This window comes from Lottia gigantea (genome assembly GCF_000327385.1).
Source record: "Lottia gigantea unplaced genomic scaffold LOTGIsca_48, whole genome shotgun sequence".
Lineage (NCBI taxonomy): Eukaryota > Metazoa > Mollusca > Gastropoda > Lottiidae > Lottia > Lottia gigantea.
The window spans coordinates 1010915-1037452 of record NW_008709663.1 but is presented as its reverse complement, the minus strand read 5'-3'; the positions used below and the strand labels follow the sequence as shown (position 1 = coordinate 1037452).

The window sequence follows — 26538 nt, the reverse complement described above, 5'->3', positions numbered from 1 at the left end:
GTACACGTCAGAATAAATTATACCTCTTCACATAAATATTACCATGGCAACCACTTAATTTATTTTATTCATCTCTATATATTCGTTTTATAGCCGAGAATTATCTCACGTGTGACATGCTCTTGAATACTCTATTCTGATTGGCTGAGATATTTCAATCACCAATCAGAGTCGAGGACCACCAAACTGGTTTATATAATAATATATTCCGATACCATGGTAATTGACATGAATAAGAGAAAATGGCAGTTAATAATTATCGGTTTATTCTGACCTTTGAAAACTTTGTGTTAATATTTAACATTTTTGAGTGGATCGAAACGATTTATGTGTGGGCACGCTTTAGCCAACTTTGTAAGGGGTGGGTGGGGGATGCAGCTCTAGCTACCTGGCTAAAGAGGGCAGAAAGACTGGGACCTGATTGAAGTGCAGAAGCGCTGTGGATGCGCAAGAAATGCGAGCCTTACACATGGAGGGTGTAAGGATGTCACCTCACTTAGAGCGCTGCCATAGCAAAACGAACCAGAGATCTTTGATTCCCCCCCGTCTGGTCAATAATGACCACTATGTTTATTGTTAATGATATATACCTATTTAATATCCACGACACATTAATCTCATGTGAACAAACATATTAATATTCATTGATCGAAAATCAATATTCAAGTCAACTGGACAGGTAAACAAGTAAATAAAATTCACTCGGTCGACAGTTCTTGACCACAGGAAGTCTAAGAGCAGGAGAAATAGGGGGAGGGGGATTGTGCTACAAAATGGGTTTCAATTCCAACATGGAATTATTCAAGTTGTTCTGGACTACCATTGCGTTAAATCTACTTTTGCTCAAATTTGCCTCAACCTTATCATAAAAAAGAATGCCTTTGTGCTCCAGAAACGATTGGCCCGTGTGCATGATAACCAAGACAAAGAATAGAGAAATTACAGGTTTTCCAGGTAAACAAAGAAATCAATAATCAAGCCAGATTCCCATCAAAACAATTCCATTATTATAGTTTTTATTACAGGGCAATATTAAATATTCATCGTGCACCTGGCAAGATCAATGTCATCCTGGCCAACTATAGTGCTATTGAATGAAAAAGCTAAGTACTAACATCCGAGGGCCAAACAACATACTGCCATTGACAGATGCTATTGAACTTTTCACACGGGAAAGTATATCAAGTCGTAAGTAACTATTTCATAATGAAAAGTGGCATCAAGTGATCAGAAGAGTAACCATGCCCTGCCTGTAATCCAAAACCCTATTCCCTGAAGAGAATGGTCATTCTACCTTTGGAAAACCCAAATTAGTGCTGTTCTTAACCCAAATTAGTGCTGGATTTTCAGCAGGAAGTAAATGGGGAATTATAAATGAATTAAATTGAGTTCTACATCCTAGAGTCAATGGAAAGACACATTTACAATGGAGCTGTGTTTATACGTTTTATTCTGTATTTAACTTTAGTCTCTGTGGTCCTGGTGCCACTGGGGATTTCAAGGCCTTTGACTTGGTGGAAAATGATAAAGAAAACAATTTTGAGATATTTTTTATTCAATTTTTGTATTTTTCAATGTTTTTTTTATATGAAAAACAGAAAAATGGATGGCAATGAAGAAATGGGAGACGAAACAAATCACATCTAATATTTTATAAATAGAAATAGCACTAATTAGTTGGTGGTAGAAAAATCAAACTTTTCAACATATTAAGGGAATTTAAGATTCTGAGAAAAAAATTTCAGGTTCCAAAATATCCTTGGATTGATATTAACAAAAATAAAATAATCTTAAAAAATATACAAAATATTCACAGGGTGGTGATGGATATTCTTTACTCAAGATCTGAGAGTTATTTTGTTCTTTGTGTGCTGGGGTCAGAAAATTTTGGGTGAGCTGGACATCAACGTACTTATGATGGGTGAATGAAAAACAAACAAACAAGCTTGCGTTTCAAATTCAAGAATTCTTTGTACATTTACAGTGGGGCAGTGTCACTTAACCTTACAAGGCAATAAGACAAGCCAATGAAAAGCACATTCATAATGATACTATAATTAAATGATTTACTACAGACATCACAATTATAAGGTCTTCTTTCATATACATAATAGTCATTTTCAGTCAGTTAATTTCTACCCAAAAACAAAACCTTCACAACATAGGAAGCCTTCATAATGCCTCTTCCTAATTGCTTACATAAAAAAAATATATATCATTTTTGTAATACAACCCAAACCAATATAATATAATATATTATAGATATGACTTGTAATATGACAAGCTGATGGATATTTAGTATTAGGTGAGTCTAACGAAAATATTTAAACACATTCTAGAATGAATCAAAACAAACACGACCAGTCCACATCCTTTGTAGAGACATGTATAGTTTTAATGCCATTAATTAAACCTGAAAATTTAAATTTGTAAGACCAAAAAATATTTTTTTGAGCTTGGCCAAAATAAGTATAAATTCATCAGTGGACTTACCTGGTGTTATAACTATACAACAGAATCCCTCTATAATCTAATAATAATTAGTAATAATTCATTAAACTAATTAATAATTCATTAAACTAATTAATAATTCATTAAACTAAGTACTTTTAATTCTCTATATTGTCATATTCAGGGATTCTGTTCTGTCAGGGAAGCTTTATGACACCTGGTAAGTTCAACTGATGAATATATACACTTGTTGACCAAGTTAAAGAACGTACATTCTAAGAGGTAGGATTCCTGAAAGTAGATTGCCCCTGTTTTAGGTTTTAATTCGAACAGAAATATTTTTGTTTGGATTTTATTGTTCAATGAATACACACTTTACTGTCGGTGAATTGTCGGTCAACTGAAGTATTTGAATAATAAAGATTTAAATAGATGATATGAAAATAATTTAAGGTTCAGGTCCCTCAGAAGCTTGAGCCTGTGGGGGAGGGGCACCTCCAGCATCTCCTCCCTGTTTCTTCACCCCCGAGACAATATCATCTATTCTAAGTAACAATATGGCAGTCTGAAAAATAAGGTATACAAAACAAATGATTTAACTTGTTAAATATACCAAGAATATCTTTAAATTAGTTACTTTTATGAGTAAATTACTATCTCTGGTATCTTTCTGGTATGAACAATATTTTTTTTAACGCTCAAATGGGCTAAACTGATAAAAGATAACCGTAGAAACATTTGAAAAGTCTAGACCAAAGAGAAAATGCAAAGTGTGTAGGATAAATAAACTTACCTCTACTGCAGTTTTAAGAACTTGAACTTTGACTGAGGTTGGTTCCCAGACCCCGAATTCATGTTGATCTACAATATTTCCTGTTTCACCATCAACACCCCATGTTGTACTTCCCTCTTTATGATGTTTGGCCTGAAATATTATAATAATATTAAATAAATTGGATCATGTTTCCAACAGTCTATTAGATTTGACAATAATGACTATTGTTTAAGTGATTATAAGGAGGTGTTCTAAACTTATTATGTATATCAGTTACGCTGTTGACATCAATTTGTACCATTCCAATTTTCAATCAGACATCTGTGATTCCTACAATTCCACTAAAACTAAGTGTTTGATGACGTAACTAATTGCGAGGGACATTGTTGGTACACTGAAAGAACAGATAGAGAAAGGTTATCTCTCAGTATTTAGAAATGAAAGGTAGTTGACTTACCCGTAAAGCTGTAAGAGTTCTAATAGTATTAGCACCACAGTTCTGTATTAATGTTCGTGGTATAACTTCTAAAGCTCTAGCTACAGCTCGATACGGCCATTGATGTATACCTGTTATACTCTTAGCCTTCTCATTCAACGCCTAGAACAATACAATTTATATTTGTTTATTGGGTATTTTTAACAAACACCAAAGAAGTGTGTTATACCATAATATATTTCCTTATGTATTTGTTTTATGTTCTCTTTGCTTCTGAATGTTATTCAAATCTTATTTTATATTAATGTTAGTCAACTTGACTTCCCTTTCAGAAGGTCTACATAGCTAATAATGTTTAGTTTGTATTTAGGTTTGTCAACTTGGCTTTCCTTTCAGAGAGTCCATATAGCTAATAATGTTTAGTTCGTATTTAGGTTTGTCAATTGGCAATCTTTGCAAAGAGTTCTCATACCTGGGCTAAAGCCATCTCTGAGGCGCCACCTCCAGGAGCCAGTCTAGGCTCCACCATGACATTTCTGGCTACGTTCATGGCATCCTGTAGATTTCTCTCGATCTCCATCAGCACATCCTTACTAGCTCCTCTAAGTAAGATTGTACAGGCTTTAGGGTTCTTACATTCTACCAAGAATGTGAAATATCTGGAAAAGAAGAATTTGTTTAGTTGACTAAGATGGCTAATATAATGTAAGGTGGCATGATGTCCAATGCTTTTATGGACATATATCTTTTCTAAGTCATTCTAATATCAATACCCACTGCGGCTCCCCACTACTAACTTGCCAAGACAGTAAGTTAATAAATTCATGTTGAGTATATATTTGTATAAAAATCACTTACTCATCTCCAATCTTTTTGATTTCAAACAATCCACATTCTTTTCCTACATCTTCTTCCTTCAATTCATCAGTTCTGTTGGCTACTGTGGCTCCACATGCTCTGAAATATAAAAATCAAAATCAAGTTTCAACTCTTACTATCCATGCAGTGTGAAATGAGGGAAATACTTCTAATTTTTTGGCATCACTTTAACTTTTGGTTGTTTCCTTAAGAAAACTTTGGAGGAACCGCATACGTTACATAAATGGTGTAGGGGGATTATGATGATATGACAGAACTACAAAAATATACATCTTTCCCGATATACGACAGTTTGGTGAATCTGGGGTATCTAAATAGGTTTAAGAAAGGTACAGAACATCTTCACTACAGAGGACCTAGTTTTTCTATCTCTACACCAGCTGACAACTATCAAAATGGCTATCAGAATGTTTCGACAATAAGTCATTATGCCATAGTGTCCTATCTTACCTAGCTATTCTATTATTGTCTGATTTTCGAACTCGTCTTATCACACTGATACCAGCTTTCACAAAATAATGTTGAGCGAGATCAGAGACACCTTTCTCAGTAAAAACTAGATCAGGTTTCAATTGGATGACCTCGTTACAGATCTTCTGAATATATTCTTCTTCCATCTGTAGAATTTTACTGAAAAAAAAAAAAAATATCGATGTGTCAAAATTTACATTTTCAAAAAGCAGCCCATACTAAATTAGGACTAGTACCATGACTATATATAGTATATTATATAACATGCAGTGTATGTTTGTGTTTGTGTCTTTTCAACTAAAATCATACTACTGACTAACTAATTTTCACATAATTAATAGACTTATCTATTGCTCTGTGACCTAGGCCAGTGCTTTCATTAACTCTTCTCAATACAACCTTGTACTAAAATATGGTCTTTTCTTGCCAGTGCTTCTGTAGACAAAAGTTTCCTCCCAATGCCTTATATCTATGATTGCTTGCAAGATATTTTGACAATATCAAACAATTTACACAGTTTAATGATATAAAAAATAATTCAAAAACTAAACTTACGCAAAGTCTTCTTCTTTACTGATTTCAATATTTGTCTAAAAAACAAAAGGAAAAAAAATTAGTAAAATAAAGCAGATGTTTTGAAACTATATGCTAAATATTTCTACTTCAATAGAGTCAGTTTAAATCTGATATTACAACTCCAATCTTTGAAATTTCAAGCCTTGTCTGTTGGATATTGCAGTCAAGGTATGAGACACAGTTCGTTAAAACTTGACATTGTGAAGATGCACATCTCGAAGACTACTATTTTTCAATATAACTATGAAATAGCAAAATAGAACTAAAATGAAAAAAAAAAACACCCAAAAAAAACTAACCTGACTTTCTCCTTTTTTGTATTCTAAAGAACAATCTAATAAAATAATTCGAGGATTCTCAATTTTTCTGAAAAATAACAAAAACACAAAATTCAATTGAAAAATTGTTTCGGATATAAATGGGTACAGATAATGGAAGAACGAACATTGCCAAAAGGTTTGGCCAAGGACCAGCTGGTAGAAAGGATCCTAATTGATCAAGTTGTTATCATTGTAAAATCATTGTCAAGAGGTTTGGCCAAGGACCAGCTGGTAGACTGGATCCTCATAAACTTAAGTTTTATCCTTGTAAAATCATTGTCAAGAGGTTTGGCCAAGGACTAGCTGGTAGAAGGGATCCTCGTGATTTCAAGTTCAATCCAGGTAAAATCATTGTCAAGAGTTTTCTGCTAAGGAGGAGCTAGTAGAAAGGATCCTCGTGAAATCAAGTTGTTATATCTGAAAAAAAAAATCGCAGTTTTCCTTTTCTGACCTACCTTTTCATTTTAGGATGTGTGACGTCTTTATTTAACATGACACCTTTCAACACCTCCGATTCTTCAAGTAGACCACCAGGTATCTATAATACAAGGGACATAACTCTTATTGTTTAGTCCATTAACTTGGTAGCAACAGCATTAGGGGTTTATTTCACTGTGCTTGCAATCACTTAAGGGGCATAACTTTCTTACACTTCATTTACAACTCTCTTACTCTAGATACAATTTATCACGAATGAGAAGGAATGCATCAAGGTTTTATTTCATGACTGATTTGTTTGCGAATACCAATAGTTATTTAGATATTTCTTGGCAAGGTGATTTCATCTTTCAGTCATAATAAGAGATTCTTTTATTCCGATAGTTTTCATCTCCATTGAAATCTAACAATTCTTTTATCGATTTCCTGTTCTAACGATATTTTTTTTAACATATCGTACCGGGTCATGACACAGTGAGACAGTGAAACCCAAGGCAGAGCAATACAACAGCCTATCTTTCAAGGAGGACGAAAAATATCAAAAAAAAAAAAGAAATTGCCCTGCTACTCACCTTTTCAACTTTGGCATATCGTTTAATATCTATCTCCTTTCTACCATTTTCTTCTATAGCAACCGTTGACGTGGCTTCTAACGCTATTTTACACGCTAGATCCATCCTGAAAATATGAACACCATATTTTATAAACTTTATTTAAGGGGATGTGTGAAACAGCTTCATAAACTAGAATACTGCCTCCTCTCAACAGCCATGAATATATAAACAGTCTAATTCAAATTAGACCAAACTTTTGTTCGATTCATTATTGGCTTTTATTTCTAATATAACCACTTCAGTTAGGGTCTTAACGTGCCGCTCTTGAACATTCATCCCTTTGAGGATACCAGCAGTCAAATTTCTTACCTTTCCTAACGGTCGGATTTTGTAACGCGAAAAAAAAGAGCATTCAATGTCTAATGCAACTAATTCATAGGTAATAGATTTATTTATTAATTTATATTAACGTTGTGAAGTCATTTTGACTTTTCCATTAATGTCAATGAAGGTAGTAATCCTTGTATGAACTTCATATGGCTATTATTTTTTCTAAAACATTATAGGGCTTTAATCTTGAAAACTGAACATAAGATAGTTTTAGTGTTCCAGTCATCTGATTGGTCAATCAATGAAACTGAATTTAAACTTAGTTTTTCTATCCAATCTGATAACGGTATTTTAAAACATCTGAATCTGGTTTTTAAAACTCACCATTTGCTGATAATTTTGGTTCCTAAACAACTTTTAACAATTTTCAACATTTCTTCTTTTTTAGTTACATCAACAGGAACACTGAAAACATATTTATATATAGGATTTATTCTAATCAATCAAACACTATTGGGAACTCAGTGAGCTAGAGCTTCCATCTCAGAGCTCTCTAAAGCTACTCAGAAATTAGAAATTCCATCCTGGCATGGGTTGTGATTTAGTTTTATTTGATTGTTGAGCCACCTTTCTCCAATATACAATATACATGTTAGATTTATTTTAATCAATCACTTTAAGTAACTGCTGTGGTACAGAGTTAGAAACATGCATAAACATGGTATTAAGAGTACAGAGATTTCTGACTCAAAAGAGATTCTGAATGAGGTCCTGATTATGAATACAATTTGATCATCAAATCTCTTTTCCCCAATAAAAGATATTAGTCAAGGCAGATGACTTAAAAGAACATCTATTTTGTCACCCTGAAAATGTTAATATTTTCACTAGGTCACGCTTTTAGGGGGTAGGGTGTGTGGAATAAGAATAGCTATCATAAGTTTCCAACGCAACTCTCATGTAACTGAGTTGTAAGTTGTATTCTGTACTCATGACCATTTTCATTATTCGTAACCAAACACAACTGGTAATCACTGTGAAGTAAGGGCTCTATGAAGAGAGAGACAGTCAGCTACATACCTGATTTTATCTCGTACAAGTTCTAACATATCTTCTAAAGCCTGTCTATAAGCTGCGATGATGACTGTAGGATGCATCTGTTGATCTAGAAACTGTTCTGCTACAGATAATACTTCTCCAGCTGTAAAATAGAGCAGAAATAAAGTCAAAATGAAGCCCAAAATACATCAAACCAATCAAATGAAATGGAGTTATACTTTCTACTTTTGTGCGTCTGGTTGTGCAATGAGAGATATTATGCCAGGACAGTGGCATTAGTCTACTCTTTTTTCCATTTCTATACATTATAACCTCTCCAAATCATTTGAAATTAATAACATATTTTGACAGCTATGTTATTTTAATAATCCTTTAGCGACATTTAGGGGTAGAGATCACATTAAATAAAAGAACACAATTCTAATATATACTAGTCCTGAGGTTTATTATACACAATGTTTCAACAATTTACTATTTTTCACCTGATGATGACATTGTAAATTGTTGAAACATTGTGTATAATAAAACTCAGGAGTAGTATACCATATAAACTGATGATGACATTGTAAATTGTTGAAACATTGTGTATAATAAAACTCAGGAGTAGTATTCTATAAAATTGTGTTCCGTTATTATATCTTTTTGATAATACATCAAGAACTAACCTAGGATAATAACAGACTTGGTTCCATCTCCAGTTTCTTCATCTTGTGTCCTAGCAACCTCTATCATAGATTTCGCTGCTGGATGTTGAACATTAATCTGGAAAAAGATGAATTGTTTAAAAATATGAACCCACAACACCAAGTTCCTTCACCTTAATGAAATAAGGATGCCTTTTCAAAAATCAATTGTGTTAAAAACTAAAAACGTGGATTCCTCAAAAGCAATGATTTGGAATAACAGTACATGAGGGGCTGTTGGTTATAAGGGATCAATTCTAATGATTAAAACAATACAAGTTCATTTGACTGAAAACTAAATAACTTTTTTTTATACTCAATATGCTTAATGATTCCTGTGTGAATTGATAGTTGCTAAAATTAAGGAAAGTGGAGCAGTGTATCCATATGAAAAGCTAATTAACTGCCACTAATGTATTGCTGCACTTCACTTAGGATTTAGAGTTTCATTTAACTTTTCGGATCATTAGTACTTAGGCTTTTATAATTTTCAAATTAGTAATTAATTAGAAGGTAAAAATATAAGTAAAATTTGATTCTGTAGAACATAATGGAAGAGGTCTTGTATATCTCAACAAGAATGTGTTATGAAAAACTCAGCATTATTCCATACAACACAAACTATTTTACATGAATTAAAGTTACATTGACATATTGTGTTAAATCAAGATTGCACGAACCACAGACGTCTGATTGAAAATTGAATTGTTGAAAATTGATGCTATAAGTGTCCCGTATATACATAAAAAATATAAAAAATCTCTTTACAATCAGATTTAAATATTCATAACATTATATTGTAGAGCAGACAATTGATAATGAAATTGAAGTTGCGTCGACATGTTTCAAATAGATCATCTATATAGATTTCATATCAAATATTTAAAGGTATACTACCTCTTAGATTGACCTAGAAATAAAATTTTTTAAACTTGGCCAAAATGAGTCTTTGGTCATCAGTGGATATACCTGGTGTTATAACTATACAACAGAATCCCTCTATAATCTAATAAATCCATAAAACATAGTAATAATTCTTTAAACTAATTAATTTTGAAACATGCTTAGAAGTGTTTTTCAATAATTATTTAGTTTAATAGATATATCGTGTTATATAGAGATTCTATTTTTTAGTCATGACACCTGGTAAGTCCAACTGATGAATATATACTCTTATTGAGTTTAAATTTCACTTTCATTCTAAGAGGTAGTATACCTTTAAAATATTTGATGTCTAACAAGACAATGAACTGCAGGTATATATAATTATATTTATTTTAAATATTTCATGGAAATAACGCAATGAATTTCATGTCAATTCTAATGGAAATTTCACCAAACAATTAGTTGAAAATATTTTTTGAAATGACTTTTTATAGCATTCGATGAACAAACTGACTAGTAATACGATGTCATATTCAGATAACGCAGTACGAATTTCAAAATCAATATTCATTTACCATCAGTTCATACAATTTCAGCTTTTAATAGTTTTGTACGAGGCAAACACATTTTATAATAAATCATAAATCATTGTTGGTAATTTTTGTTGATTTCAGGATTTGACCAATATTCACTATTCACTTTAATAATGCTTCTTAAACTTTTAGATGATGCATTTAAATCAAATAAGCCATTATTTATAATAGGAATATCAATAGAATATGAGTTGACTGAAGAATATTCTAATGGTGCGAGTACATGAACAGTCTTACGCAGATTTTTGTCGACGACTTAAATCTTGAGCTTCCAGGACAAGATTATTGTATTGCTAACGGATGTAAAAGTTTAATATTGGTCGCCAATTGTTTTATCGTCTGCAAGACAGAGCGTCATCATCCAATCAGATTCATTTTCTTTTCAATTGTATGATCCTCATGAGATTATCAACAAAGTGAAAACAACCGTGTGACTGCAGCCAGCTGGCGAAACAACATCGCTAACCACAACTGTTTGTGTGCTGGCAGCATTAGCTTTAGAGTATACACATACGGACGACTTCAAGGACAGATTACAGGAATTTGTGTAGATTTGGTCATTGTTTTGAGCAATCACTAAGCATGACAAAGAAGAATTATGACCTACCTCTCGAAGGATGGCATTACCATCATTGGTCATTACAATACCTCCCATAGGATCCATTAACATCTGAAAATATACAAACAGAATTTAATACAAACACACCAAAAATGTCCTCACTTTCATCAAGTTAATGAAACTGTTCGCGACACAATTTTACAACTTCTTTAAAATACCTTTCATATCAAAACTTAACATAGAATGATTTGTGCATTTTCTTTATCTGATTTGGTCAATGAAAAGAGTTGATTTCAAATTTAGAATGGTAAAAAACCTGGGTTTTTTCTAAACCAAATACTAGAATAAATCCAGGGCATAAAAAATAACACAACAACACGACTTCTAGAGATTAATATATATTTTTTGTGTTTGTAAAAAGAAACTGTCTGGTGTGAATTGCCTCTGGTAATTTCTATCAGACAAACCCTGGTCTCGGTAAACGTATAATTATCAGTTTATATCGGCATCAAAAATAAAAACCAAATCATGAATGTGTTTTCAAGATAAAAAAAAATCGGATTTGTGAACAGAATCAATGAGTTCAAAGAGATGAAATAAATTTTGTTTAATTGCTGTCTGGGATTGTATCTTGAGGTACCTTGAGGTACCAGGGCCTGGAGTTACCCACCCAACATATCTCAGGTTATGATCATATACATTGCTGGTTTCAAAGATTCAATAGGAAAGCAAAGTCTGGACAACTGTCCACATGTACTTTTAAGATATAAATATTGGTAATATTAAAATCAATGTATTGAGCAAGTGAAGAGATAAAATGGTTTGTTTTGTTGGTTTAGTCTGCCTGGTGTCAAATATAAAGATTAATCATATGATTAATACCACTTTGGTTCCTTTGGATCAAAAGGAACAGCAAAATCTTGATAACAGCTTGTGTTGTACTACTTTTAGATCAGAATATCATACTCGATATATATCAAAGTTCTTAAGCAGGAGATAACAGACAAATTGTTTTTGGTTTGGTGTTTAACAATTGGCTTGGAAATCTTTCAGTTTTAAGATAATCGCTTGTGGTCATCTGATACTGCAGTTATATTTTGGCAAATTAAATAGCAGCGACAAAGATTCCTTTGAAATTGAGCTGTCTGAAGACTCAAGATCAACCTTTATTTTACAACTAAAGAAAATCTACCTGTAAAATTTGCTTAAATATCACCCCATAATAATATATATAATAAAAGAAATATACCAAATAATGTGATTTTCAAAAATCATAATCACAAGCAGTTTTCTTTCCGACTAATGCTAAAAACATTGATTGCATCAAATCATACCAGAATTAAGACATTTTATTACATACAAGTTTATCAACAAAATCCAATTAGCATCTAGGCAATAGTGTAAATTAACAATTTCATAATAGAATATTTCATGTTCAATTAAAACTCTCTAATTTTCATCTAATTAATACTGTAATGATATTGGAATTTCTGATATGCTTTTAGTAAGGGAATATCTATATGATAACGACCTTTTTCTATTGTAGTATAATAAATTTATCTATTAGTGAGTTTTACTATATCTTATCAGATAACTCAGTCAGAACTAACTTTATTTCTATGTATCTTATATTTTGATAGAAATTCATTTGAAACAATTTAACAGATCTGTCATGTCTAGTCTAGATGGTTAATCAAGTCATTCAACAGTCATTTTAATTTGCTGAACCCATTATTTTTTCCTGGTTAACTTTTATAACGATTTTTAGAAATAGGTATATTTGGTGAACAGCCTGTGGCGCTGACACTTTAACTTGACCTCTTGGATTAGCTTACCCAGCGACAGCGACTCACTGGGCTATCCCCGATTCGCCACATACTAATATGTGACATTTAAGAATGAGGGATTTTTACCAACCTTCAATCTGTGAAACTTGACCCCAAAGTATGTTAACAGTCACTGACTCACTGAGTAGTATGCTACACTGTACTAAGTACAGGCTCCTCCAAAGTCTACTGTGTGACACGAGTCCCTAATTTAAAGATGGAATGGAGTTCAAATCCGCCCTGTCGTTAGGATGGGGTTCGTGGGGGATTGGCCCAGCATGTGAGAATTAATAACCAGCAAAATCTTCTTCAGTTTAGCAGAGATTGATTTATTTACAGTGTCTTTGTACAAAATCAAAAAGATGTAGATTTTAATACCTTTTTGGAACCTCAAAATTGTCAGAAATAATCTAAATTATAAATTCCTAGCGATGATATTCGATTATTTTGATTATTTTACCCAGCCCTATCAAGCACTAGGAGATGTTATAAATATTTTATTATTATTATTTTAATCAATTAAATTGGGATTATAAATACAAGACTGTTTTTTTTTAACTTCAAATGGGGAATAAACTGAGGCTCACAACTCATAAAAAATTCAACCAAAAACATTTCACAAACCAACCTCACGAGCTTTGAAAACTAATTCACAAATTACTCATTTTATTGAAAATCAGAGTAAATGACCTTTTTTTCTATAATTAATTTGTTTGTGTTTCCATTTGATTTCAGAATCCCCCAATTGGGAATTTCTTCCGTAAAATGATATTAACAACAAGTCTGTCAACAACTGATATATTTCATGCTGTGATGAGTACCAAATTAGATATCACAAAATTTTCTCTTTCAATTAAAAGTTTCAAGGCATCAAAATATGAAACGTATTACAGAAACTTAGCAAATAACAGGTCACCAAAATCTAACATATTTTGATTAAAAAGTGTCAACAATTCAACCACCAATAAAATGAAAGTTAATCTTGTCATGAAACTATATAATCGAATATAATAATCAATATTAATAATACTGATTTCTATCTGATATCACATATATGATATCTATCATATTGACCTAGATAGTAGTGGTGGGTGTCAAGCGTGTAGTAGACCATGATTACTCTTTTCGAAACACCTGATAGTACTTCTCTTTGGAAGAGTCAACTACTATACAACTTTTATTCTCGATTTTGTCATACTTTGGGCCAGATTTTGATTAATGGAATTGTCTTGCTTGTACAGATTTTTATTCCTCAATGAAAAACTTCTTATATTTTTATTGGTATTAGACAAAAACTTTGTGTAACCATGATAATGTAACAATGTCTGCTGTTGGTAGAATGATACACTACACTGTAATAAAACTAATTTAAACTTTAGACAATTAAAATTTAAGAAAAATGAAATTCAGCAAACTGTTAATAATGATTGAAAATTTATATCTTGGTTTTATTTTGAAGAGTTCCGTTCTCAGTCTAGACCAGGACACAATAAAAATCATGAAATTTTCACCATAAACATCACAATCACCGTGATGGTTTTGAATCGAAACTGTTTTAGAATAATTAACTGTTTACACTAGTAATTATCATCTGTTCTGTTCTCAAAACTTCTTTAAGAAGAAATAATTCTATTTATGTAATCATGGCTTGAGAATATACACCACATTGCCTCAGTAGTCTCCAATTGAAACTGTTCTGAGAACAATCAATGGTTCAAACAACTAATTTTTCATCCGTTCTGTTCTTGAACATTTTTGTAATGTAAACAGGGCTTATGAGAGACCAAATGATTCTATTATTAGTTTGTAGGAATCTATAGATTTGTTGATCAACGTAGGGTCATTAAAGACATTTTAAACCACTACATCATTCTAAATAGACATTCTATAGGCTAGTAGAACAATATTTTATCTTTTCTGACATATTTAGTAGATATTCTATACTTCTTTAATTAATTTATCTCCCTTCTTCACACGATTGGTTCCTTTTCCATTGGTTTGATTTCGATAGCTTCGCTTTGTTTTTCAGGTTACAATAGATTCTTTCTATTATACTACTGTGTAATAGGGATAGATGCGCCATTTTGGGGGTTTATTTAAGTCTTGAATATTTGTAAATATGAAAATCACTTCATTCATTTAAAAATACTTCAAACTAAGAATTTTACTCACTATTTCTATTTATGTCTTTTCTAGTTCTATATATCACAGAGTATCTTAAATTAACGAGTCGTCATTTTAACTTTCAAATGCAGATTATTCTAGACACACATGGATTTGAAGGCTCAAATTTTGACAATGAGCTGTGAACACTTACTTATTGCTTTAGCTAAATAAATTCTGGTTTCTGAGACGAAAGTATGATTGGTCAAAAAGAATGTTGCACTAGTCTCTTTAAAGTACACTGAAAAAATATCATTGTTGGACTGTTATATAAGATTAATCAATTGTTTACAAAATATTTTGCGTCAGATTAAAGATGGCTTTCCTTATTTTTTTAGTGTCAAATTAAAGAAACTGTTTGATTAATTGTTGTTTCTTGCATATAACTTAACCAATCATAAATGCCCATGTATGTACAGTCTGGATAAACAAAAAAAAAGACTTTTGACCTTTCTTTATCGGCCACTCATTGGAATTCTGCTGGAATCATGGACATTTTTACAAGTCATTAGAACACCTCTACCTTCTATTCATATAAGTATTAGCATTTTCATTTTCATAAATGAAAATAAGGAAATGAAATGAATAGAGTTTTGCGTCCTACTTTTCTGCACCATGTGGGCTAATGAAGACGGGCAACGCGATACAGGGTGCGATGAGGGAAATTTTGCCAGGACAGCAGCATTAGCCCGCTCTTTTTCGATTTCCAACTGTCGAGGGATCTTTAACGTGCACAGCCAAATGAAAATACGGGAACTCATCTTAAAACAATCGAAAAATTTAGTAACGTTCGTATAACACAATAAAAAATCACAATTTCTTAACCCAAAATATTAAAACATGAAACAGACCAAACAAAGTTGATCTTTACATACTTTCTGAGATTAAAAAACAAATGATTAATATCTCTCAAGGGAGACAATTCCTTATCATTATTCCATGGGGGATTACCAAGAGATCAAGTCTGAGAAATCCTGGTGCCAAGATGGTGAAAGATGTCTTCTTTAAGACTTATCTTTTAATAATAACACCCACTATTCCAGAGAAAAATCAATAATAGATTTGGTTTGGTTTCTATTAAATATTTCTCATAAATGTCAACCAGACAGGTTTCTTTGAATGTGTCAAAGCATCTAAATATATTATCTTGATACTTGGCTGAGAAAATCAGTCCAGAAACACTTGGATCTTTTAGTCAAAGGTTTTTTTAACCAGAGTGACTGATACATGGTGATGATGAACTCAGGCATTGCTCTCTCTCTCCCAATTTCTCTAAACCTTTCTCTTGTACACCAGTGACCAACAACTATGTTGAATATCAATTCCTAGGCCAGTGCTTCTATATGAGAGTATCCACTATAACAGTGCTTCTCAACCTTAGTGAGATCATTCCTAACTGAAAGAGTTTTTTCAAATATTTTCCTTCCAAAAAAAAAACTGTCATTTTGAAACATGTTTTACTCAAGTGTCTTCAACAATTAACCATGAATGGATATAAAATCAGACTCCACATATACAGATAGTTCAATGTGATATGGGGCTGAATCTTCGCTCATGATTTCCTATATGTCCGGGGTGAAGGGCATCAATTTCAGTCATAGATCACCTTGCCTCCCATATACTCCCCGGTTCGATGATTAACCCCCACCCTTTTATGATAATTCCTCCAGGGTCTTCCAAATCCTCCTTTTGGACAGCATTCTTCCCCTGTTGAGAAGCACTGCTCTGTAAACCCAAATATCCTATTTGTAGTCAATTAATATACAATATAAAACAATATCAGTCTAATAGACCAGTTGAAAGTGATGTATTAATAATGTCATAATGTATTACTGTTACTAACCTGCTCCCCTATAATATTACTATTATATCACTTAGTGTAACAATATATTATATCACTAATATATAGTACCTAATACATTGTACAACATAGTTCAGTGATACACTCTTTTTTTGTTTGTCAAAGTTAGGTGTAAACAGTGCAATAAACCTTGGATTCATGAAAACAAAACTGGAATATACACACCAATTATTGTTAGATTAAAACAGGATTAAAACTCTAGCCCTTATTGAGTCAAATTGGTTCTCATGTGATACAGTCAAATCGACAGCCAAGAGCTTTAGTCAGACATGACTGGTAAATACAATCAACACAACACTCCTGTATCTAATGCATGTTATTTTAACTAAAATAGACTATTAATAGCTATAGGTGAGACTATTAATAGCTATATGTGGTTCTAGTCAGATACAGTCAGCCATGACTGGTGAATTCAACACAACATTCCTGATAGAAGTGTATTTAATGTGTGTAATTTTAACTAAAATAGACTAGACTATTAGTTATAAATAGTTGTTTGGAGTGAGATAAAAATTTCCAGCTTGCAACGATGTGGGTTGTAGTGATTGATTCTGTTCTATTTACATTCTATAAGATTCGATAACGGATTTACCGACCTCATAGACATAATGATTGGATGTTTTAAACGTCGTAGACAAGGTAAGACAACTTATTCTGCCAAATATACCAAGAGTAAGCAGTATCTTGAATGAACTAATGCATATTATGGATGGTTTGGTTTTCCATTTTTGTATTGACTAGTGTTATTCTGCCAAAATATAACACCAGTGTAAGGTTTCTTAATTGAACTGATGCATGTTTTGGGGGGTTTAGTTTTCCATTTTATAGTTCATTCTAATATTCTGCCTACTGTTATCCATTAAAAGAGTTGAAAGAATTGTATGTATTTTTGGATTGGTGTGACTTTCCAGTTGTAGACTTTACTCCAGATTAGAATTAGAGAATCAGATTCCTGTGGAAATGATTTAGACATGCTGTTCCTATTGACATATGTTACATGTTAGCTCGGTCAACTGATATACAGCAGTATTGACCACATCCATACACATGACATATTGTAAGATATACATGTCATCTGACTGTCAATAGATTCTGAATTTAAAAACCATGATTGGAATGGTTGATATACTCTTATTATGTAATTTTAGAAAGCATGGTCAGACTTTAGAGTTTTATATTCTTGTTTTGCTAATCAATATTAAAACACTGCAGAATATGACTAATATTGATGTGATATAGATAGAATCTGACTGTAGATGGATTTTGGTTTAGAAAGTCTGGTTGGAAGTGACATGTTTATTCCATTCGCTCAATTTACCGATTTATTAACACAGCAGTCTAAGATAATTGTCATATACATGTAATTTGACAATGTAGATGGATTACGGGTTGTGACTGACAAGTTAAATTCCTTAAAGGGAGTCGAAAAATTTTTGGGCAAGGGTCCTGGGAATATCTAATTTAACCAAATTGACCATAGAGTCAGAAGAAGGTATTTACATTCTAAATGTTTTAAACAAAATAATTCCCTCTTTTTTTATGTCAAATTGACCATGAGGAACCTGCCTATATGTAGTATCTATGGCCCTGACAGTTATATTCCCATTGCTTGGCTGGTTGATATAAAAACAGTCCTATATAACATATAACTGTGATATTTTAATAGATATAATTTGTGATACAATGTAACATCTGATGATTATATCTTAGTTTATATTATATTATAATCAGCATATAATAAACCAAGTACTAACAATCCTAACCACAAAACTAAACCCAAAATCCAAAACAACATTTTGGCCAAACATTGGTCGCAGCTAATGAACTTTTTACTTGAAGAAGTATATCAATCATAAGTGAAGAAGTATTTCATAATGAAAAGTGGTATCAGGTGTCTAGAGGGGTAAACATACCCTGTCTGGCACCACACCAGTCACTACTTCTTAACATACACAACAATCAAGAGGCAAGATTCACCTGTATCGGCTTGTTTTCATTGTTAAAAATCTACACAGTTAAAGGAATAGTGTTTAATATGAGCTGGCTGTATCACTATTCAGAATCAGGAACCAGATTCTGATTCTGTACTTTCAGGTTCTGAAGTTTAGACTGCCTAATTACAGCAATATCAACATGCTTTCAATTTTATAAATCAGCACAGTTATCAATAACAAGACAATATTATGGAATAATCACACTTCTCAAATACAAATAGGAACATAATCTTTCAAAACTTTTTACACCTGTTGTTATCTGATGAAGACACATTAGTGTACAATATACAGTACATCTTTTCTGATGACGACACGTTATGTACTTTGTTATTAAAGAAATGTTTTTTATTATATAATAATATCTTGTATTTGTGATATACTCATTAATTCTAAAAATCTTATTCCACAATATACAGTACATTTTTTCATCTGATGACGACACATGTAATTTGTGTTGAAACGTTATTAGTTTAATATATTATTAAAGAAGTGTGTTTTATTATATAATATTGTCTTGTATTAGTGATATATACTCCCCTCTACTAATTGTCCTTTAAATCTTATATCTGCATAGTTAATTGAATAAATGTCTTGCGTTCCATCTAGACTGCCTTCTCATTCAGGTCATTTTAACATACATGACAATATTATAACAATGTCACCATATTGATAGAATATGTATAGAAATATTTATGTGAAAAGTTAATAATGTAGAAATGATTAATGTCTAACTCTGTCTGTTTTTGTTGAACTGATAAAGCTGAAATCAAGCCTGTCCAAATCAAGCTGTACTTAAAATGAATTGAAATGAAGTTTATAAGTGAAACAAGTATCAATATATATTTATATATTATAATCAGTATAATATCAGTTTGATACACTTCATCTTCAGATAGTGCTTCAAGTCATTTATTATCATATTTAGATAAATTGACTACATCCATAGAATATATAATAATAGAGCTCAAGCTTAATACATCACTCAGACAAAATAGTTTCCTGTACAGTTCAAAAAATTAAGCTTACATTCATTAAATTTTTTTTTAAAAATAAACTCAAGATCTTAAATTAATTAGTTAATCCACAGTATGGCTTCATATCTTGTACCTTTGTTTTATACATTGTAGTTGCTATTGTTGTTGCCTATATATTTTCTAGTTACGTGTTTGTATCAATATTCCTGATGATGTGAGAACCACATTGAAACGTAAAAGTAATAAATATTCCAGAAGTATATATCCATATAGTTGTCTTATTTATCTATAAGTTGTGCTTCTAATATGCAATTGAAGAATTATTAAATTGATAGGTTGAAGAATAGTAATCAACCTATTTGCCTGAAAGTGCCATATTAGATTTATTTCTGGAAGTTTGATTCAGTTTTTCGTAGACATGATTCATTTGTATTTTTGCCGACAAAACTCTGTTCCATTGATCTTGAAATCTAGAAATAGTACGAGGACATTGCCTTTTTCTAGTTTCTATCAGTGATCATTGTTTTGCATTTTTGATTGATCACTAATTAAAAATCAATAATCAATCAATAACATCATTGTCTTATTCTTCAGAAATTGTATATCATGTTTTAAATGCAGTGTCTACAATAAGGTTGAGATGATACCTTTAGTATTTCAGCCCAGTTTCCCCCTGTAAGTGATGCAGGTCGGGGCGAGACTAACGTCAAGTCGTTCAGATGGGGAAATAAATTGAGGCCCTGTGTACTACAGGCTGTGCACGTTAAAGATCCCTCAATAGTTGGGAATCGAAAAAAAGCAGGCTAATGACACTTTCCTGGCAAAATATTTCCCTCATTGCACCCTGCATGGCATTGCCCATCTTCATTAGCCCACATGGAGCAGAAATATAGGGCGTATAACTCATTCATTTCATTTTTCATTTACAATCAGGACTGAATGTTTAGCAAATCAAGGGCAATAACTTGGCAAACCATAACATATTACAATGGGAGGATAGATTCCCTTGATGGTTGATGACTATTTTGAATATTTGATCACTAATGAATAATCAATATAATCAATATTTCTATGGTTTAAACTTTCATGGTGAATGTGTTTTATGTTTTTAAAGGAAAGAAAAGCTGGCCAGACACGTTAATGTAGGCCAAACCAGGGGTTCTATTAAAATCTTCATATGCTCAATAGGATTTTATAGATTTTCCAGTCTTTGTATGTCACTAGTACAATTAAAGGGATTGTAAAGAGGTTTTCTAAATTTTCTAACTTATGTGTATCAGTACCACTGATAGCATTGATGTGCACCATTCCAGTTTGCAATCAGTCGTCTTTGGTTCCTGCCATTCAACTATAACTAAGTGTTTGATAATGTTGCTAATCACGAAGACCCAATGTTATTAAGCATATTTTGCGATAAGCGACGTCATCAAACACTTGCTGTGAAATAAACGCAGGAACCACAGACGGCTGATTGAAAATTGGAAAGGTGCAAATTGGTGCTATCACTTTAAGTAGCACCATTCATATTTTCCAAAAGGAATAATTTTAGTCTCAAAAGTGACAGTCTGGTGGAGATTGAACCAGTAAATAACTGTCATATTGTTAAGATAAATCACCTATTTTTCAAAATTATTTCACTCACCTTCAACATAGCTCTTGGTCCAAGACATGTTCTTATAACATCAGCTATAGCCTAAAATACAAAATAGTTTAATATTAGTACTTTCATCACTTCAAAAGTTCATAAATGCTGCATCCTAAATAAAAGAGAATATTTGTCGGTATTTTTTATAAATAGATAAGTCCTGCAAAACTATATTGGCGCATCTGGGTCTGGTTCAAACCATAACCATGATCAGTCCATTTAGTTTATGGGTAGAACAAATAAAATTTGAAACCAAACAAGCCAGACTTATTCTGTACGTAATTACTAACACTACCTATAAATATATTTGACTGAATACATGAAAACTCGGATCACTTTTCATTACAGACTCAGTCCACTTTTTTTGAGACTCAGACCAATGACATTGCAAACTTGGACCACCTTTTTTTTCTGAACAAATTAAAAGTACTAAGCTAAAGGCAACTCATACTCAGACCAATGTTAAACAGACAGCACTTTGGTGGTCCCAAGTGTGATGAAAAGTGGTCTGGGTCTCCAAAAAAAGCAGTAGGGTTGTCCTGATTCCATTTGACTGCACATGTCAAATGCACAAATATATCTTTGCTTGAGGTCACCTCTGACAAATGTACTGAAAAGTGCCATGTAACTTGGGAAGAGGTGAATTGCCACATGATATTTTGGTAACTGGTTATTTACTCTACAACTTGAAGGGCAAACACAAGACAATATCATGGAATAAGCACAGGAACACATAACATTTCAACAGAAATTACACGTGTCGACATCAGATGAAATGAAGTTTTATGAAAGAAGTGTGCTTATTCCATAATATTGCCTTGTGTTTGTGGTTATTTTCTCATTAACCATAATGAATGAAAGTTGACAGGGTTATCTCCCATGATGACAGATTCTTCCATGACTCATGTTTTTCAGAATATTATAATACAGCTTGTCTAGAATATTTGATTTACACGCCATCTTTTAATTGTATAATTCATCTACTCGGTTATGAAATAAACCGAAGAACTTCGCCTGAATTTCACTGATAAATTTAGCCTCAAGAAAAAGGTCCATCTTGTCACCTGTTTGTGCATGAATCCCTCTGCAAATCTGCCATAATTAGATTAATCAAAGAAATTATCTTCAAACATAACATTCTGGGCAAGCTAACTATCATCAGGACCGCTGAACTAGATGAGGTGTCTAGACCTGTACTGTAGCCTGGTCAGTCATTCAAATAATCCCTCACCCCCACCTTTTTTGCAGATAAAATGGATCATGTTACTCTCAATCTATAGTCATTTTTCCATCCATGTCTGATCACACAAAATATGCTACGACCTTCCAATAGACAATGGACAAATGTCCTTTCAGAGGGCGTAAATGTCTTGAAACTCAGAATTCCTTCATTCAGCTAAGATTTTGACAAGAATCTTCCAGAAGAAAATAATGGCGACGGCCAGAAATAACACGCGACTCACCTTTCCAGCGCCGATATTTCCGAGTTGGACCTTTCGGCCGGATTCTCGTCTGGTATTCTGATCTGAAAAGAAATAAAGGTACGATTAGGGAAGGTCTGAGAGTCAATAAAGAAACATCTTACGATTGATTTAGACGAATTCTAACTTACTCAAGACTATGATCTGAGCCATGCTTGTTTGTTTGATAGGAATGAGCTTGCGTCAAACAGTGCTGTCTCCTAGTGAGTAAATTAAATGGAGTTGTCTCCCCTATTCTGTCAATTTATCAGTAGGGGAGAGCTGGGAATAATGTACCGTAGGGTATATTGACTCTTACCGACAATGTGGGCTTACTGTTTTAAATTACTCTTCAATCGACTAGAAACTGATCTTCAAATTGAAATGTAATCTCCTTTCTTAAAATGTTATAATATAACTATAAAGAGGAAATCACATAGACTTGAGAATTATGGAACTCATTTAGCAAAATGAGTGTAAGATGCAATTGGCAACAAATTTTAAAAGCACAGGTGGCAGAATTGGTAGTTTTATTGAAAGGACTCATATGAAAAAAAGATTTGGGATTATGTTTCAGGGGTCCACTTCTAATTAGAATACCCCCAAAAATAGAGTTAAACAGAGAACAGAAAACGTACGAAGCAGGCTGGTTGGAAAGACACGTATTTTAAAGATTTAGTTTGTGTACCATTTAATATAGTCCTGCTAGTTATTGTAATTAGCATATTTATAATGAATTATCGACTCGATACTGTTAAATATATTATTAAATCACCGACACATGTTAATTCATTGTTTAGTTTCTAACAACAAGGAATATTTAATTGTATTCAGTCATTTGGGTGTAAACACTCTTGCCTTCTTCTTTAGCTCAATTCAATGTTGGTCCAGTGACGATTTGATGAATCAGAAGGGCCGAGAAGCGGCCACAGAATTGTCATTGGGGGCCAGCCTTACGAAACAGGAGGTACAAATAGGGGGCAGACTGACTCAATGGGGGGGGGGGGGGGCTAGAAAAATTTGATCAGATCACGATGACACATCCTCAAAATCGATGTAGCGTGAATGGTGCAAGTAGAAGCTATGTTTTAAGTTTATCCATTGAAATTAGGGCGGAGAAATGTAGTTGTGGTATCCTTAGTTGTCCTGGACAAAAACCTTTAGTTGCCATCCCCAGTTATGCCCGATAGTACGCTCTGTTTTGCTCTGTGGTACGTCCCAGTCATGCCCGATTTACCCGAGTTGTAGTCAATGGTACCCCCAATTGTACTAGATGGTACGGGTACCCTCAGTTAGGATCGATTGTAATAATATTAATTGTAATTGATGGTACTCGCAGTTGTGCTCGATATTACCGTCAGTTTTGCTCGATGGTACTCCCGGTTGTGCTCGATATTACCGTCAGTTTTGCTCGATGGTACCCCCAGTAGCACTCGATGGTACCCCCAATTGTGCTTGATGATACTGTCAGTTTGGCTTGATGGTACCGGTACCCACAGTGGCACTCGATGGTACCGCCAATTGTGCTTGATGACTCCCCTAGATGTACTTAATGATACTACCAGTTGTGTTCAATATGGTAACCCCCAGAGGTAGCAAAGTTTAGAATCAGGGCATTACGGCTTTTGTGACTAATTACATTTTCACCTTTAAATTTGTCATTGTTGATTGATTTTGAATTTGAAAAATGATTAAAACTGAGTGTTCCATTACAATAAGGCCTACATCCAAAGTAGGTTAATCCTGTCTCTTATCAAAAAAAGACCAATAGATAGAATTATTTGGCCTTATTTGCATAAATTAGCATTCTATCAATCGGAATTATTGATTGCTTTATTACGGTAGCTAATTACGAAATCTCTTTGATGTTTGTCGACAAGATATATTTTGTCTGAGATGTCTGTCCATAACGAGCCAGCTGTGTTGTTTTGTTTACTATTTAGTTGAGCATGCGTAGCTAAGTTATCACGTTGCAGTGTGTTCAGAATGGACGGGTCGAAAGGTGAGAGAATTTCTTTGTTTTTAAGTTTTTAAATGAATTTTAACTCTTTGATGACTTGAAGAAGCTTTGAGGAATTTTGGATCTGTCAGTAGATTGAATTTTCATTGTTGTAGTTGGCGATAAAAGAACTGTCAATGCGTTTAACACCTGTCACAATGTTTTTATTCAAAAAACTCTATTGGATTTCACTTTCATTGATTAAATTTGAAAATGAACCAAAGTTGATAAATTTGTAAATTTTCACCTTTTTTGGCATCATTTTGTGAATAATTTAAAAAAGATCTTGATGACAAATCTATCGATCGGTTGCCATGTTATTATTCCATAATTTCAATCATAAATTTCGAAATTTACAGGTAAAATTTACGGAAAGCAATCTGCACCAAAAGTTAATTGCAAAATTTACAGGTGATTAAAATGAACTACCCGATTCGGGTACATGAAATGCTTTGAATTTAGGGAAATGTCAAGAATATCTATTTCATTATTTCATTTTGGTTGCTAAAATCCCCTAAAATTGTCAACCATTAATGCAGTCATCTGATCTGTTAGGAAATGAAGTCATTTAGAAAAAGGGGGACCATTGTTTGTAGCCAAATTTCATGGGGATATTTCGATTTGTACCTGAACGTGGAAGCATTAAATATACATTCGAAAGGACTTTATTAGAAATTTTAAAACAAACTTCAAAATAGTAATGGGAATCTGAGATTTTTTTGGGTTTATCACAATTCTTAGTTCATTAACTGATCAACAAATTCAATTTAAATTTTTTACTCAAAGTTGTTACAACTATTCACCAAAATCCAGAGAAATGTTCCCTTTAATATATCTGATAGTTTTAACTGTAAGAATCCAGCCAAAAATATTTAAAAACATTGTGTAAGGTTTTTAATGTTCTTTATGCTTTTTTCAAGAAAACCACTGTACGGATTTGAGTAAAATAAACGCGTACTTTTAGAGAAATATGTCTCCTACATATTCTAAAGGTTTTAACTAATAAATCGAGCCATTATAAAGCCAAACACTGAAACTAGATCAAACTGCTTAATTAACAATTAGTACTCTCGGTTTCTCATTAACCCTTTTAAAACAAATTCATTTTGATCAAGTAGATACCATACATAGATATAAATAGCATACCTCAGAAATATTTTCAGGTATAATTTTCAACGTTTTTGATAATGAAATCTTTCTTTAAAAAAAAGTGGAATACTCCTTTAAAGGAAAAGGAAGGGTTTGAGATTATATCAAATGTAGATGGAACTTATAATTCTAAAAAAGACATTGTTAAAAAAATAACATGTTTTTGAAAATGTTTTCTTGAATGATTGCCAAATTATTGTTGTTGAGATATTTGGGGGGGTAGCAAAGGGTTTGTAGGCTTTAAGATTCCAGAAGTGTTTGCCTAATTAATTAATATTCCTCTATCAAATTAAAAGTGTATTAGTTATTAAAATTTATATTAATTCTTGAATATGTGTAACAAATTTTTTTGTTAGATTTGTTATTTCTATTTTTGCAAATTTGGCACTAGCAATAAGCCTAAACATAGTAAGGACACGAGGGTAAAACATTACATTCAGGTTGAATATACATCAACA

General features: G+C 32.6%; 1 protein-coding gene across 1 annotated transcript; it reads right to left on the bottom strand.

Moving 5' to 3' along the window:
* Positions 1-1535: 1535 nt before the first annotated feature.
* LOTGIDRAFT_204318 (hypothetical protein) lies at positions 1536-23167 on the bottom strand. Its single transcript, XM_009061426.1, has 17 exons — positions 23085-23167; positions 22936-22997; positions 21470-21520; positions 11058-11120; positions 8955-9051; positions 8311-8431; positions 7615-7695; positions 6919-7024; positions 6364-6446; positions 5888-5954; positions 5568-5602; positions 4992-5171; positions 4521-4619; positions 4135-4321; positions 3684-3824; positions 3245-3376; positions 1536-3016 (listed from the first exon to the last, which is right to left on the bottom strand). Exons 1-17 carry the CDS (start codon positions 23104-23106, stop codon positions 2900-2902), a joined length of 1644 nt encoding a protein of 547 aa, XP_009059674.1. The 5' UTR covers positions 23107-23167; the 3' UTR covers positions 1536-2899.
* Positions 23168-26538: the final 3371 nt, after the last annotated feature.